At 39.8% G+C, this 16,431-nt stretch overlaps 2 protein-coding genes and 1 non-coding gene across 6 annotated transcripts in view; 2 read left to right on the forward strand and 1 right to left on the reverse strand.

Annotated features, from left to right (window-relative positions):
- The window catches only part of poldip3 (polymerase (DNA-directed), delta interacting protein 3), a 33,418-nt gene extending 29,535 nt beyond the window's left edge, over positions 1-3,883 (reverse strand). The window contains exons 1-2 of one of the 3 annotated variants that reach the window (XM_062037262.1): positions 3,699-3,883; positions 3,348-3,429 (exon numbers count right to left, since the gene is read on the reverse strand). Coding sequence is in view for 2 of the 3 variants with exons in the window: in XM_062037263.1 (XP_061893247.1) it covers positions 1,742-1,836 (95 nt within the window). In the remaining variant the exon portion in view is untranslated. Of the gene's footprint in view, positions 1-1,741; positions 1,894-3,347; positions 3,430-3,698 lie in introns of those variants that run through there. The other 2 variants (XM_062037263.1, XM_062037261.1) reach the window with 2 other exon arrangements.
- Positions 2,264-2,417, forward strand: LOC133643020 (U12 minor spliceosomal RNA). Its single transcript, XR_009824636.1, has one exon. It is a non-coding gene; the product is annotated as a U12 minor spliceosomal RNA (small nuclear RNA).
- Positions 3,884-9,379: 5,496 nt separating the features above from the next.
- Positions 9,380-16,431, forward strand: part of fam234b (family with sequence similarity 234 member B) — a 61,345-nt gene continuing 54,293 nt past the window's right edge. For both annotated transcript variants that reach the window (XM_062036467.1, XM_062036466.1), the window contains exon 1: positions 9,380-9,511. In XM_062036467.1, the coding sequence (XP_061892451.1) occupies positions 9,475-9,511 (37 nt within the window). In that variant the 5' untranslated portion in view covers positions 9,380-9,474. The remainder of the gene's footprint in view (positions 9,512-16,431) is intronic.

Here is a 16,431-nt window from a genome sequence, read left to right on the forward strand (position 1 = left end):
GCTGTTTTGTTTATATTTGCCGGGTCAAATTATTAATTATTGGTCAACTTCAAAGTAATGCACTTTCCGGTACAATTTCTTAAAATTTTGAATTGCTGTTTTATCGATCACAATTACTGCATTTCCGGTATTAGGACTCCCGGGTGTTGTTGTTTTCATCATGGTGAGCAATAAACCCAAGAAGCGAAGCTTCAATGAAAAGTGGCTTCAGGAGCCACTTTTCAGCAAATGGCTCACTTATGACGATGGAAAGATGTTTTGCACGCCATGTAAACGGGCTAAGAAAAAGAACACCCTCACGACCGGGTGCACTGATTTTCAAAGATCCAGCCTCACCAGGCATCAAGAAACAACCTCCAATTTGGATCCCTACAATTCCGCTATTTGATCGTAATGACGAGGCCGTCAATTTGTTACAACTCTTTTTTTATGTTTTCCACAAAGCCAAGCGGACATCTACCATGCTATTAACACTCCTGAACATGCTAGCGCTCCCTCTCCTAACTTGCACACTCACTTACACACATCACTCACCCCACTATTGCCATTCTTAAAGGGGAAACACAGCTTATGGCCATCACCAAGCCAGAGATGAAATGCTCGAGGCATTGATTGCCACTGTATTAAATGACATTGAAACTAACTTGCAAAATTCTAAGTTTGTTGGCATTATTTGCCATGAAAGTGTAGATGTGGCTGTTTTAAAGGACTGATGATCTACATACAGGTGAGAATCATCAATTAAATGTGTCTTGTGCATGTATGCCCTGGCACACCATTACATGACCGAAGCAAAAAACATTTTACACTTTTATACTGAAATAAATACACCTAAAACTTATTAAATAAAAATATAGAGAAAAATACCGGCAGCGGTAAAGTTTAGATCCATGAAGGAAAGAAGAAAGTGAATGAATGATCATACATTTACATATGGATAAAAATGTGTTTTCTTTTGTAATATTTTATAAATGAATTAAGTAACGTTTATGACTACACTTTTCCAAAACACAATATAGAATGTGAGGTATAACATAATGCGTACATTTATCATTTGTTTTCAAAACGCTTACAAAAAAGTAAGACCCCAAAAATTTACAGTGGGACCTTATTTGTATGACATGATGGGGTCCCTGGGACCCCATTTTGAAAATTCCTAGCGCCAACACTGATTATGATGCAGTTGTCAGCCATGTCGCCCAGCCCTATGAACACATGTTATTTAAAACGTTAGCCTGGTATGTTCCGAACTAACAATGCAAACAGAGCAGTGACTTCATCATTAAATGTTATCTTGCAAATAAATACTTTGGGACTTTCAAAATCTAAAATAGTCTGCAGCATTATTTCATTCAAAGCAGGCCAGAAACAAGGCGAAGTTGTACGAAAGCTAACTGCTAATTAGCTTATCAGTTACGACAACAGACGCACGACGTGACTTGCAAGCTAGCACTGCCAAACCACGTAATGCATCTACCGTAATTAAAACAGTTATAATTCCCAGGGTGTATCACTTGTTGAAGAGCAAACTCATTCTATTTAAAACTGGATTAAAAAAACAAAACACACGAGCGTGAAGGCTTAACATTAAGCTAATGCTAATAAGTTTGCAGTGTATGAGCTAACATTTGCTCACATTAGCCAGCAAAAACTCACATATAAATAGTTAATAATGCACGACATGAAATACATTAGCGACTACTGAACAATGGCTAGAGTGATAAGTGAGCAGTCGCGTTACCGTTTAATAGGCACTTTAACGTTAATTCCGCGTTGTCGTATCACTTCATCCAAAGAGACGTCTGCCATTTTCTCCGCCTCTACCCGACTGCGCATGTGTGTTTGGCCACAGTACGGACGCCCAATTGATCAAGAAGTCGTTTTTAAAAATAAAATAAAATGTACTCTTTGCACGTTTATACTAATGATACCAATCTAACAAATCTAGCACGACGTAGGTGAAAACAAATAAAGTGAAGATATATGCAATACAATCGATTGTTCTTGAATCGTCGAAGTGTCTTGCTACCCATGAGCCTTTGCGAATACCAAAAGATAATTCACCGCTTAACTATTCGCGTAGTGGCAAAGAAAAACACAATTTAAAATACATTTTAGGCAACCAAACGTCATTTTATTAAAGACTAAACACACCAACACGCAATAGATTTGTGGCAGTGTTGCTTGGTGGGGATATTTGTAACACTCTGACTGAGCCGGTGTAGTGTCTGTTCACATAGAAGCTCTCAGCGCTCTACACGGCATGCCTTAAACTGATGAGTAAGGAAAATAACGACCCGGGTTGACGCCCGTGTCCTCGTTCAAACTACGAGAAGAATTTTTGAAAGGGGATAGGTCCTCCTGCTGAGGTGACTTGTCTACTTTGCGAGATGCCTTGCGGGATCTGGATCTTCCCTGCCTCCCTGAACATGTTAAAATCAATTTGGTATAGTCGAAAATGGAGAGGGACTAAACCGACGCCTACTGTTTACATACCATTATCGCCCTATCGACAAAAACACTTTGTGTACAGTTAATCTACTACATAAACACCCCGAAAAGTCCATCAAAAAAAATACAATTGACATTTTAAAATAATTAAATATTAATTGAAACGTGCAAGTCAAACTTAATTAAAGGTTTAAATAAAAAAAAATCATACTGAAATGAATTTTTTAAATTTAAACGGGAATAGCAGATCCATTCTATGTGTCATACTTGATCATTTCGCGATATTGCCATATTTTTGCTGAAAGGATTTAGTAGAGAAAATCGACGATAAAGTTCGCAACTTTTGCTCGCTGATAAAAAAAAGCCTTGTCTGTACCGGAAGTAGCGTGACGTCACAGGAGCTAGTATTCCTCACAATTCCCCGTTGTTTACAATGGAGCGAGAGATATTAGGAGCGAGAAAGTGACGATTACCCCACTAATTTGAGCGAGGATGAACGATTCGTGGATGAGGCACGTTAGAGTGAAGAACTAGAGGCAGTGCCGGACGTATCTTTTTTCGCTCTCACCGTAACTTAGGTACAAGCTGGCTCATTGGATTCCACACTCTCTCCTTTTTCTATTGTGGATCACGGATTTGTATTTTAAACCACCTCGGATACTATATCCTCTTGAAAATGAGAGTCGAGCACGCGAAATGGACATTCAGAGTGACTTTTATCTCCACGACAATACATCGGTGACACACTAGCTACTGAGCTAACGTGATAGCATCGTTCTCAAATGCAGATGGAAACAAAAGAAATAAACCCCTGACTGGAAGGATAGACAGAAGATCAACAATACTATTAAACCATGTACATGTAACTACACGGTTACATCAACAGCCGTGCTCACCTGCGTTCCAGCGATCGGCGGCGCGACGAAAGACTTCACCCATCATCGACGAAGCTCTTAGCATGAGCTAACGTGATAGCATCTGTCTCAAATGCAGATAGAAACAAAATAAATAAATCCCTGACTGGAAGGATAGACAGAAGATCAACAATACTATTATCAGGAGACACCGAACCAAACACTGGACATGTAAATACACGGTTAATGTGTATTCGACGCCTGTCGAAGCCTAGCAATGCTGTTGCTAACGACGTTACCTTAACAACGGGACCTCGTCAGAGCTATAATAAAAACATTAGCGCTCCACCTACGCCAGCCAGCCCTCCTCAGCTCATCAACACCCGTGCTCACCTGCATTCCAGCGTTTGACGATGCGGTCGGCGGCCTGGAGACGTAGGAAGTCAAGGTGAGTTCGCCGCTAGCGCGTCTGCTATCCAAGTCAAAGTCCTCCTTGTTGTGTTGCTACAGCCAGCCGCATACACCGATCCCACCTACAACGTTTTTTTTTAGTTTATATATCAATGATGAAATCTTAACATTGCAACACATGCCAATACGGCCGGGTTAACTTATAAAGTGCAATTTTAAATTTCCCGCTAAACTTCCGGTTGAAAACGTCTTTGTATGATGACGTATGCGAGTGACGTCACAAGTTAAACGGAAGTATTGGTACACCTTTGAATCCAATACAAAAAAACTCTGTTTACATTTTTAACATGTAAAGTGACTTTGGGTACTTAGAAAAGCGCTATATAAATCCCAGGTATTATTATTATTATTATTATCTCAAAATTCCACAGTATTCTGGACATCTGTGTTGGTGAATCTTTTGCAATTTGTTTAATGAACAATGAAGACTGCAAAGAAGAAAGTTGTAGGTGGGATCGGTGTATTAGCGGCTGGCTGTAGCAACACAACCAGGAGGACTTTGACTTGGATAGCAGACGCGCTAGCCGACGCTAGCCGCCGACCGCACGGATGATGTCCTTCGTCCTTCCGTCGATCGCTGGAACGCAGGTGAGCACGGGTGTTGATGAGCAGATGAGGGCTGGCTGGCGTACGTAGAGCGCTAATGTTTTTATCATAGCTCTGTGAGGTCCCGTTGCTAAGTTAGCTTCAATGGCGTCGTTAGCAACAGCATTGTTAATCTTCGCCAAGCTGGAAAGCATTAACCGTGTATTTACATGTCCAGGGTTTAATAGTATTGTTGATTTTCTGTCTATCCTTCCAGTCAGCGGTTTATTTCTTTTGTTTATATCTGCATTTGAGCCCGATGCTATCACGTTAGCTTCGTAGCTAAAGTGTTTCGCCGATGTATTGTCGTGGAGATAAAAGTCACTGTGAATGTCCATTTCGCCTTCTCGACTCTCATTTTCAAGAGGATATAGTATCCGAGGTGGTTTAAAATACAAATCCGTGATCCACAATAGAAAAAGGAGAAAGTGTGGAATCCAACCCTTGTAGCTAAGTTACGGTCAGAGCGAAAAAAGATACGTCCTGCACTGCACTATAGTCCTTCACTCTCACTTTCCTCATCCACGAATCTTTCATCCTCACTCAAATTAATGGGGTAATCGTCGCTTTCTCGGTCCGAATCTCTCTCGCTGCTGGTGTAAACAATAGGGAAATGTGAGCAGCACTCCAGCTTGTGACGTCACGCTACTTCCGGTAGGGGCAAGGCTTTTTTATATCAGCGACCAAAAGTTGCAAACTTTATCGTCGTTGTTCTCTACTAAATCCTTTCAGCAAAAATATGGCAATATCACGAAATGATCAAGTATGACACATAGAATGGATCTTCTATCCCCGTTTAAATAAAAACATTTCATTTCAGTAGGCCTTTAAATACTGAAGTTAGCATGCTAACAGTGAGAATCTTAGTACCAAGTTGTGTGACTGAGGTGTTCTGCTGCAAAAATGGCTAAACAAAAGTCACCATGCTAATGTTATTATGCCAAAATGGCATTTTGGCATAATAACATTAGCATTGTTTTGCAAGTCACAAGTAAGTCTCAAGTCTTTGCCCTCAAGTCTCGAGTCAAGTCCCGGGTCAAGACAGGCAAGTCCAAAGTCAAGACTGGAAAGTCTCAAGTCAAGTTCCAAGTCCTGCATTTTGAGTTTCGAGTCCTTTCAAGTCCTTTTAACCACAGACTAATACCTGTATATTTACACAGATTGTGTATGCTTTTAAAACGATGTATTTATTTATTAAAACAGGTGCATTTAAAATTGCAGGGAAAAAAATAGTGCTGACATTGCACTTTCATAATAGCACTATTAACCAGTCATTTTAAACATTTAACTCATTCCTTTACAGAATAAACACATTTGTAAAAACAAGTGCAACTGTACTTATTTGCACAAAAGTGTTAACATTGTATTTCCATGGCATATTGCATTGTAACTAGTTCCACAGCTGTTTCTATCATTTTCTTACCTTATCTCATTGATCTCATCTCATACTGTATGTGTGTTTATGTGTGCGTACACTTGAAAAACATAACAAATACACATAACAATGAACAGAGTTGTACTTTTTAGATGTCAGGGCCCTATGCAATATGTACACATATTCTTAATATAGTATACATTTTAACTGACCTTTATTTGACTATGTTTGTCTTTTTGTAGGTGGCTAAAATACGCGGTGCTGCTGACCGCCGTCTAACGTTACGTTACTGTGTGTGATACATTGACTAACGTAACGTTATGTATAGGTACATTATGCAATCCTGCTTAAAAAAAATCACTTGACAAAAAGTATGAATAAGGTAGCAAACTGCAGTGGACGCAACAGATTGCCGTGTTTGCAATGACGTTATAACCATAGACATCTTATAAGTAGACGCAGCATTGGCTGCTGTGAGGTGGGATTACTTTTCACAAGTAAGATTTAACATTAACATTGGTTGTATTTTGTGAAAAGAATATTACCACAGAGTTGAGAAGGAGCAAAGATCTTCAATATTTGTATGTGAAAATCACAAAAAATCTTCAGGGGGAGGATGACCCTCCTACAGGGGTTTGGTTTACAAACTTTCAGCCCCACCTTAAACAAAATTCACCAGCCGCCACTGATTATGATGTGTTCTCATTTTAGGCAAAGTATAAGACAATACTTTCTTAACAGTATAATTGTAACCAGGAATAAGTCTTCAAGTAACAATATTCAAATACTAACATTGTTGGGTGAAACAGAATTTGGTTTTATTCTGAATCCAGTGAAACAAATTGGTGGTTTTAACTGATATAAAGACTTTAAGGTGTTTATATATGTTTATGTTTAAGTATTTGGCAGACGCTTTTATCCAAAGCGACATACATAAAAAATACATATAAAACAATCACTGTAAACATGATCATTTAACGAAAGAATGTAATACAAAATATCAATACAAAGTGTCAAGACAGAATAAACTCTCTGCTGCTGCAGCAACAGAGATACAGTATATAGGTCCCTAAGATATATAGATATCTAATGTATTCATACATTGTTTATGTAGAATATACGCATGTTTATATAACCTAATCATATTGTTTCTTGAATTTAAAAATAGCTGACCGTTTTTTCCCCCTTCTCTGGGATTATGTTCCCAGTTTTGATCTCGGACGTCTGGTCACTTATAGCATATAAGAATATTCTATTACGGTTAAGCAAACTATGAATAATAAAACACGCCAAAACATGTGTCCTATATCACAGCAACACGAAAAAAATGCATGAAAATCAGTGGTATTCAGTGAGGTAAGATGAATTAAATGCGCTGACAGTTCATTGCTCCTGCCAAATGAATTGCACTGAGTGGAGCGGATCACCACTCCAACATGGCGGCCCCGTGTCTCGTCAGCGCCAGTAGGCAGTAGCGCTCGATGCTGCGTACCCTTAGAAGATGTCTATGGTTATAACGTTAGCAGTGAGTTTACAGCCTCACTGATTTAACTACACAGCAAATAAAAATTACGTTACTTAGCCAATAAACGTTAGCTTACATTCAAAATTTACCGTTCTGTGTGCAACTTCAAATGTCGAACGAAGTTGGAAGTTGTTGCAATTCGTTTTTTGTTGACCAAGTCGTAGTTTTAATACCCGAACGAAACTATCTTTGGCGTCATTTTTCCTCACTGGCGCATTGTTTGAGAGCTATTCTTCGTTGATTGTTCTGCAATTTGATTGGATGAATGCTGTGGGATGAAAACAACGTGGATCTAATTTGATTGGCTGTTGTACTGACAGGCAGCACACAAGCTGACACACACACGTACACAATGGAAGATACGGAGTGCTCCTGAATAACTTTTTAATTGTTGGGTTTTGGGGAAAGTAGCAAGTCATGTCAAGTCAAAAGGCTCAAGTCCAAGTGAAGTCACAAGTCATTGATGTTAAAGTCCAAGTCGAGTTGCAAGTCTCTTTACATTTTGTCAAGTCAAGTCTAAAGTCATCAAATTCATGACTCGAGTCCAAGTCATGTGACTCGACTCCACACCTTTGCAAAATGCTAATGTTAGCATGCTAACAGTTAACTTATACTTAGACTAATAGTTAGCATGTGTCAAGTACTGTACCAAGTTCCATCAGTCTGAGTTGTTCGGTTGGAAAACTGGCTAAAAAATAAAAGTTAGCACGTTAATGTTAGCACTCTAGCATGCTTACAGTTAGCATGAGTCAAGTACCAAGTACATGAGTTAAAGTTAAAGTACACATAGTCACACACACACTAGGTGTGGTGAAATGATCCTCTGGATTTGACCCATCCCCTTGTTCCACCCCCTGAGAGGTGAGGGGAGCAGTGAGCAGCAGCGGTGGCCGCTTGGGAATCATTTTGGTGATTTAATCCCCAATTCCAACCCTTGATGCTGAGTGCCAAGCAGGGAGGTAATGGTCCCATTTTTATAGTCTTTGGTATGACTCAGCTGGGGTTTGAACTCACGACCTACCGAGTCTGAGGCGTTCGGCCGCAAAATTGGCTAAAAATGTTAGCACGTTAATGGCTAAAAAAAAGTTAGCATGTTAATGTTAGCATTCTACCAAGCTAATAGTTAGCATGTGTCAAGTACTGTACCAAGTTCCTTTAGTCTGAGGCGTTCAGATGAAAAACTAGCTTTAAAAAAGTCAGCACGTTAATGTTAGCATCCTAGCATGCTTACAGTTAGCATGAGTCAAGTACATGAGTCTGAGGCGTTCGGCTGCAAAATTGGCTAAAAAAAGTTAGCCCGTTAATGTTAGCCTTCTACCTTGCTAATATTTAGCATGTGTCAAGCACTGTACCAAGTTCCATCAATCTGAGGCGTTCGGTTGCAAAACTGGCTAAAAACAAAGTTAGAACGTTAATGTTGGCATTCTAGCATGCTTAGAGTTAGCATTAGTCAAGTACCAAGTACATGAGTCTGAGGCGTTTGGCTGCAAAATTAGCTAAAAAAAAGTTAGCACGTTAATGTTAGCATTCTACTATGCTAATAGTTAGCATGTGTCAAGTACTCTACCAAGTTATATCAGTCTGAGGCGTTCGGCTGCAAAATTGGCTAAAAAAAAAGTTAGCACTTTGATGTTAGCATTCTACCATGCTTATATTTAGCAGTCTGAGGTGTTCTGGCTGCAAAATTGGCAAAAGAAGTTAGCATGTTGATGTTAGCATTCTACCATGCTAAAAGTTAGCATGTGTCAAGTACTCTACCAAGTTATATCAGTCTGAGGCGTTCGGCTGCAAAATTGGCTAAAAAAAAACTTAGCACGTTGATGTTAGCATTCTACCATGCTAACTGTTAGCATGTGTCAAGTACTGTACCAAGTTCCATCAGTCTGAGGCGTTCAGTTGCAAAACTGGCTTTAAAAAAAGTCAGCACGTTGGCATTCTAGCATGCTTACAGTTAGCATAAGTCAAGTACCTAGTACATGAGTCTGAGGCGTTCGGTTTGAACACCCCTGCCCTAATAAGATTGGTGAAATGTCATACACTCCTCTCCCCGGCAGAGGGCAGCATTCGTCCGTTCAAAACCCCGCCGGAGAATGGCTGTCAAGCGCATGTGTATAACAAACTCCAACTCCCACAATGCATCACTTCAGACACAGCTCCAAGCAGTCGGTACCTCGGAGCACATCATCACTGTGGACTCGCCGTGCTCAAGAGCAATGGCAGCCGCCTTATCCCGCGCCCTCAAACTGCCAGGTAGGATTCCACACAAAAACATTTCAACTGCCTAAAAAAAAAGAAAAAAAAGGCAGTAACCGTCGTTTGTTACGCTAGCGTCTTACGTCATGACATGCTTGTCACGTCTAATGAATTAGTGCGTCGCATTGTTAGCATACGTCAAATGCGTTACGTGATTGTGTTGGCACGTGCCCCCGAGTGATGCCACACACGAGAAATGGACACACGATGAATACATTCACGTGGAAACGCTCGTTAGTACCGTAAGCTTGTTTTGAGTCTGCTGTTTGCTAGCAGGCTGCTGGAGCTAACAGGCAAACACGGAGCGCAGTGAGCATCATCTCGAATACGACATCTCTGACACACCAACATAATCAACGTTGGAAGGTGAATAACGTAATTATCCCAAATAGGTAAACAAACACCAAAATAAAATGGGCTCTTAATATTTGTTAGCAACAATTGCATGTCAATGATTATTGAACATTTAGAAGTGCATTTTCCCCCCAATTGGAAAAAGTGGTTTGTTTTGTTGTCTTTTTGTTGCCAATTATAATTGTATGATTTTTTAAACGCCTTTTGGATTGTCTTTAATGCTTTTTCTAAAGATATCAGCAAATTTAATCATTTCATGCCCATGTCCGACTGCTAAAACCTCACCTGGATGCTGCCATTTCTTTTTTGTTTTGCACATTTTCAGTTATATTTTCTTGATTGGTATTAAGTTGATTTACTTTTTTCACAAATTAAAATGGGCCTTTTATTTAAATTATGTTTATGTATATGTTATGTTTATTGATAAAGCCATATAATACTATACATATGTTATATTTAATTTACATTAGTTACTCATTTTACACATAATTTGGTAATTAATTAGTTTTAGTAACAAAAATTCTGAGTAGCCACTTGGGAGCGGCTTTTTAGTGAGCCGAGCCAAAGTGCCGACTAGCAGCGATACGCTCTAATTGCTTCGCCAAGTTGGCTCAATAAATACAAAACCCTAAACCAGTGAAGTTGGCACGTTGTGTAATTCGTGATTTGCAAATCATTTTCAACATATGTTCAATTGAATAGACTGCAAAGACAAGATATTTAAAGGCCTACTGAAATTAATTTTTTTTATTTAAACGGGTATAGCAGATCTATTCTATGTGTCATACTTGATCATTTCGCTATATTGCCATATTTTTGCTGAAAGGATTTAGTATAGAAAAACGACGATAAAGATCGCAACTTTTGGTATCTGACAAAAAAAAGCCTTGTCCCTACCGGAAGAAGCGTGACGTAGTCAGCTGAACATTTCCGCAATGTTCCCTATTGTTTACAGTGATGGTGGCCAGAACTGAGAGCGATTCGGACCGAGAAAGCGACGATTTCCCCATTAATTTGAGCGAGGATGAAAGATTTGTGGATGAGGAACTTTAGAGTGCAGTTCAAGACATATCTTTTTTCGCTCTGACCGTAACTTAGGTACAAGCTGGCTCATTGGATTCCACACGCTCTCCTTTTTCTATTTTGGATCACAGATTTGTATTTTAAACCACCTCGGATACTCTATCCTCTTGAAAATGAGAGTCGAGAACGCGAAATGGACATTCACAATGACTTTTATATCCACGACAATACATCGGTGAAACACTTTAGCTATGAGCTAACGTGATAGCATCGTGCTTTAACTGCATATAGAAACAAAATAAATAAACCCCTGACTGGAAGGATAGATAGAAAATCAACAATACTATTAAACCGTGGACATGTAAATACACGGTTAATGCTTCCCAGGCTGGCGAAGGTTAACAATGCTGTGCTAACAACGCCAATGAAGCTAACTTAGCAACCGGACCTCACAGAGCTATGCTAAAAACATTAGCTCTCCACCTACGCCAGCCAGCCTTCATCTGCTCATCAACACCCGTGCTCACCTGCGTTCCAGCGATCGACGGTGCGACGAAGGACTTCACCCGATCACAGATGCGGTTGGCGGCCCGGAGACGTAGGAAGTCAAGGTGAGGTCACCGGCTAGCGCGTCTGCTCTCCAACAAAGTCCTCTGGTTGTGTTGCTGTAGTCCGCCGCCGCCGCTAATACACCGATCCCACCTACAACTTTCTTCTTTGCAGCCTTCATTGTTCATTAACACATTGCAAAAGATTCACCAACACAAATGTCCAGAATACTGTGGAATTATGAAATTAAAACAGAGCTTTTTGTATAGGATTCTACGGGGTACCAATACTTCCGTTTAACTGACTACGTCACGCGCATACGTCATCATACCGAGACGTTTCAGCCGGATATTTCCCGGGAAATTTAAAATTGCACTTTATAAGTTAACCCGGCCGTATTGGCATGTGTTGCAATGCTAAGATTTCATCATTGATTTATAAACTATCAGACTGCGTAGTCGGTAGTAGTGGGTTTCAGTAGGCCTTTAATGTTCGAACTTAAAAACATACATTTTTTTTGTGTGCAAATAATCAGCTTAGAATCTAATGGCAGCAACACATTGCAAAAAAGTTGTCACAGGGGCATTTTTACCACTGTGTTACATGGCCTTTCCTTTTAACAAAACTCAGCAAACGTTTGAGAACTGAGGAGACACATTTTTGAAGTGGAATTCTTTCCCATTCTTGCTTGATGTACAGCTTAAGTTCAACAGTCCTTTGTGGTATTTTATGCTCCACAAAGCACAACACATTTTCAATGGGAGACAGGTCTGGACTACAGGCAGGCCAGTCTAGTACCCGCACTCTTTTACTATAAAGCAGTGGTTCTTAACCTTGTTGGAGGTACCAAACCCCACCAGTTTCATATGCGCATTCACCGAACCCTTCTTTAGTGAAAAATAATAATTATACATTTTTTTTCAAATTCAAGAAAAAGTTATGTTTTTTTACTGGTGCCCAAAATGAACCGTGCATGAACATCACCTTGTTCAAAGAACAAAACCAACACAGTGCATGAACTCACTACAAATTACACACCTTACACACATAAACATGAGTTGATTTACGTGGACCCCGACTTAAACAAGTTGAAAAACTTATTTGGGTGTTAGTGGTCAATTGTACGGAATAAGTACTGTACTGTGTAAACTGTACTGTTTCATATAATGTATTCTCTTCCTTTGCAATCTGCTAGTAAAAGTTTAAATCGATCAATCAAACAACCTGCAAATCGGATGGAAAATTAGAAGGAACATTGTTTGGGGGTATCTATAATACGCTGATAGGGAGAAGTTTTTATTTACACAATAAGTCAGATGCGTCTTTACCTCCCTGATAGGGAGAAGTTTTTATTTACACGATAAGTCAGATGCGTCTTTACCTCCGTGGCGGAGGCTCCGCCGAACCCCTGAGGCCGACTCACCGAACCCCTAGGGTTCGATCGAACCCAGGTTAAGAACCACTGCTATAAAGCCATGCTGTTGTAACACGTGGCTTGGCATTGTCTTGCTGAAATAAGCATTATAACGTTGCTTGGATGGCAACATATGTTGCTCCAAAACCTGTATGTACCTTTCAGCATTAATGGTGCCTTCACAGATGTGTAAATTACCCATGCCTTGGGCACAAATACACCCCCATACCATCACAGATGCTGGCTTTTCAACTTTGCGCCTATAACAATCTGACTATAACAATTTGAAATGTGGACTCGTTAGACCACAGAACACTTTTCCACATTGCATCAGTCCAGCGAAGCCGGCGGCGTTTCTGGGTGTTGTTGATAAATGGCTTTCGCTTTGCATAGTAGAGTTTTAACTTGCACTTACAGATGTAGCGACCAACTGTAGTTACTGACAGTGGTTTTCCGAAGTGTTCCTGAGCCCATTTGGTGATATCCTTTACACAATGATGTCGCTTTTTGATGCCGTACCGCCTGAGGGATCGAAGGTCACAGGCATTCAATGTTGGTTTTCGGCCTTGCCGTGATTTCTCCAGATTCTCTGAAACTTTTGATGATATTACGGACAGTAGATGGTGAAATCCCTAAATTCCTTGCAATAGCTTGTTGAATAATGTTGTTCTTAAACTGTTTGACAATTTGCTCACGCATTTGTTCACAAAGTGGTGACCCTCGTCCCATCCTTGTTTGTGAATGACTGAGCATTTCATGGAAGCTGCTTCTATACCCAATCATGGCACCCACCTGTTCCCAATTAGCCTGTTCACCTGTGGGATGTTCCAAATAAGTGTTTGATGAGCATTCCTCAACTTTATCAGTCTTTTTTGCCACTTGTGCCAGCTTTTTTGAAACATGTTGCAGGCATCAAATTCCAAATAAGCTAATATTTGCAAAAAATAAAGTTTACCAGTTCGAATGTTAAGTATCTTGTCTTTGCAGTCTATTCAATTGAATATAAGTTGAAAAGGATTTTCAAATCATTGTATTCTGTTTTTATTTACCATTTACACAATGTGCTAACTTCACTGATTTTGGGTTTTGTAGTTTTAGTAACAAAAATTCTGAGTAGCTACTTGGGAGTGGCTTTTTAGTGAGCCGGAATTCCCATCAACAGTGCAGTGCGCTCTAATTGCTTCGCCAAGTTGGCTCAATGAATAATGAGCCAAAAGCTAATGCTAGCTAGCAAGACCAGATGTTTTGGGCGGATATTTACGGGGTTCACTGTGACATTTTCAACGACAACTAATGGCGAGGATTCTTGTAACTCACATTTTCCAAAAGCACAACTACTGTTAAGAATACTCTTAAGTTGAGGTATTACTGTTTATTAAACGACAATAAAACTAATATTGGGTTATGCCGTCTAAAGACTAATTTTCTTCAGAGAGGACACAGAAATAATTTCCTCGGATTGGCTTGAACGCTGCACGCCACGGGAGACCGAATGTTAGGGGAAATTGTTCATCATGTTATCAGTGGCGGAGCAGGAAGGGGCTAGTACAGACCTGGGCAAATTAAGGCCCGGGGGCCGCATGCGGCCCGTTAAGCTTTTCAATCTGGCCCGCCGGACATTCCCAAATATTTTTTTTAGATCTTTAAGATGGAAAGTGTAGCTGCCATTATGATGTTTTCTAACGACCGCAAATCTTGAACTATACAAAGTATTTCAATGGTTGGAATCTGCGCTTTTGCATGATATACTAGTTGCTATGGTAATCTAATTAGTTACTATGGTAATCTAAGTCACAGCAGCTCAGACGAGGCACCAAGCAGTGTGGGTGAGGAGCGTTTCCACAGAGTGTTTCCAGAGCGGCCAGCCTGAAATGCTGGTGTTAGGGACAGACGCGGAAGGGGATATTTACAATGAAGTTCTAAAGCTTAGTGATATATCAGATATATCAGATTGTAGGTGGGGTTTTTTTTACCCTTCGCGCTCATATTTCGCTGTTTGTTGCATTTTTGTTGCGTTTCGCTTGATTGTAAAATATGTCGGTCGAGAAGGGTGTGACGTTCATATGTTGTCAATATTCAGTGTTTTATCCTTCATAGTTATAATTGTAAATCCCACATTCTTTATTTTCATGTACATTCTGGGTGTCTCATTCAGTAAAAAATAAATAAATTCCATTCCATTTTTAAGGTGGTCTGTCATTATTGTTATAGCATTCAATCAGACATTATTGTGAGGTTTTGTATTAGTGTTCCCAAAAATCAGATATACCGGCCCCCAGACACATTTTTTTCTCTAAATTTGGCCCCCCAAGTCAAAATAATTGCCCAGGCCTGGGCTAGTAATACGTTTGCTGTGAAATACCGTGTCCTTCATAAACATGTTACATGCGCTTCATCTCGCTAAACAAGGGCCCCCAAGGATCAGCGCCTGATCTGCGTATAGGAAGGGTACCATCCCGGTACTAGCCCCCCAGAAAATGCTGTCATAAAATAAAAAGTCCAATATTGTAAGGCATTGATGTCCAAAGTGTCACCTGGCTCGAAAAACCTTCCAAAAAATTGCAAATTAAAGGTAATATTGCAGTACATGCTGTACTTGGGGGAAAAAAGTACTATTTTTTATTTATTTATCACAAAAATACACCAAAAAACACTGGAAAAATGTATTGGCTTGTATAATATTTATACACTACAGTGTGTTGTTAATAAGTAAAGAGTAAATTAGAGCTCCACCGTTTTTTTCAGGGCCGATACTGAAATGTGTTATAGTAGCCGATATTAAGTTGCAGGAAAAGTTATTTAAATATGATTCATATTCGTCAGTAAGAAGTTGGACAAGGCTTAAGTTGTTTTTTAACATGATTTTTTTAGGAAATGTCAGACCAGTGATAATGTTTAATGCGGCGCTAAATCTGCATTTGGGGACGGCGTGGCGCTGTTGGGAGAGTGGTTGTGCCAGCAACCTGAGGGTTCCTGGTTCAATCCCCACCTTCTACCATCCTAGTCACGTCCGTTGTGTCCTTGACCAAGACACTTCACCCTTGCTCCTGATGGGTCCTGGTTAGCACCTTGCATGGCAGCCTCACCATCAGTGTGTGAATGTGTGTGTGAATGGGTGAATGTGGAAATAGTGTCAAAGCGCTTTGAGTTCCTTAAAAAAGGTAGAAAAGCGCTATACAAGTATAACCCATTTACCATTTTACCATTTCAATATATGGCAAATCTCCTGGGAAAATTGGTCAAAATATGACATTTCTCTACTCCATTTTATAAAAATTTTTTTTAAACACTTCATGGATTTAATACACTGTGAGGAACCCTGAAATATTGCAAACATTTAAATAACAATTCTGGGATCGTCACATAGATTATGCCGTATTTTCCGGACTATAGAGCACACCGGTATATAAGCCGCACCTACTAAATTTTAGAAGACAAAAAAATCCATATATTATCCGCACCGGACTATAAGCCGCAGATATATACGTTGTGAAATTAGTTATTTACACAGAAATATTCTGTAAATGTTTATTTACATACCTTAATTGTTTCCAAACAGTGTCTGTAACATGGCAGT

The sequence above is a fragment of the Entelurus aequoreus genome, linkage group LG25, assembly GCF_033978785.1.
Source record: "Entelurus aequoreus isolate RoL-2023_Sb linkage group LG25, RoL_Eaeq_v1.1, whole genome shotgun sequence".
In the NCBI taxonomy this organism is placed as follows: domain Eukaryota; kingdom Metazoa; phylum Chordata; class Actinopteri; order Syngnathiformes; family Syngnathidae; genus Entelurus; species Entelurus aequoreus.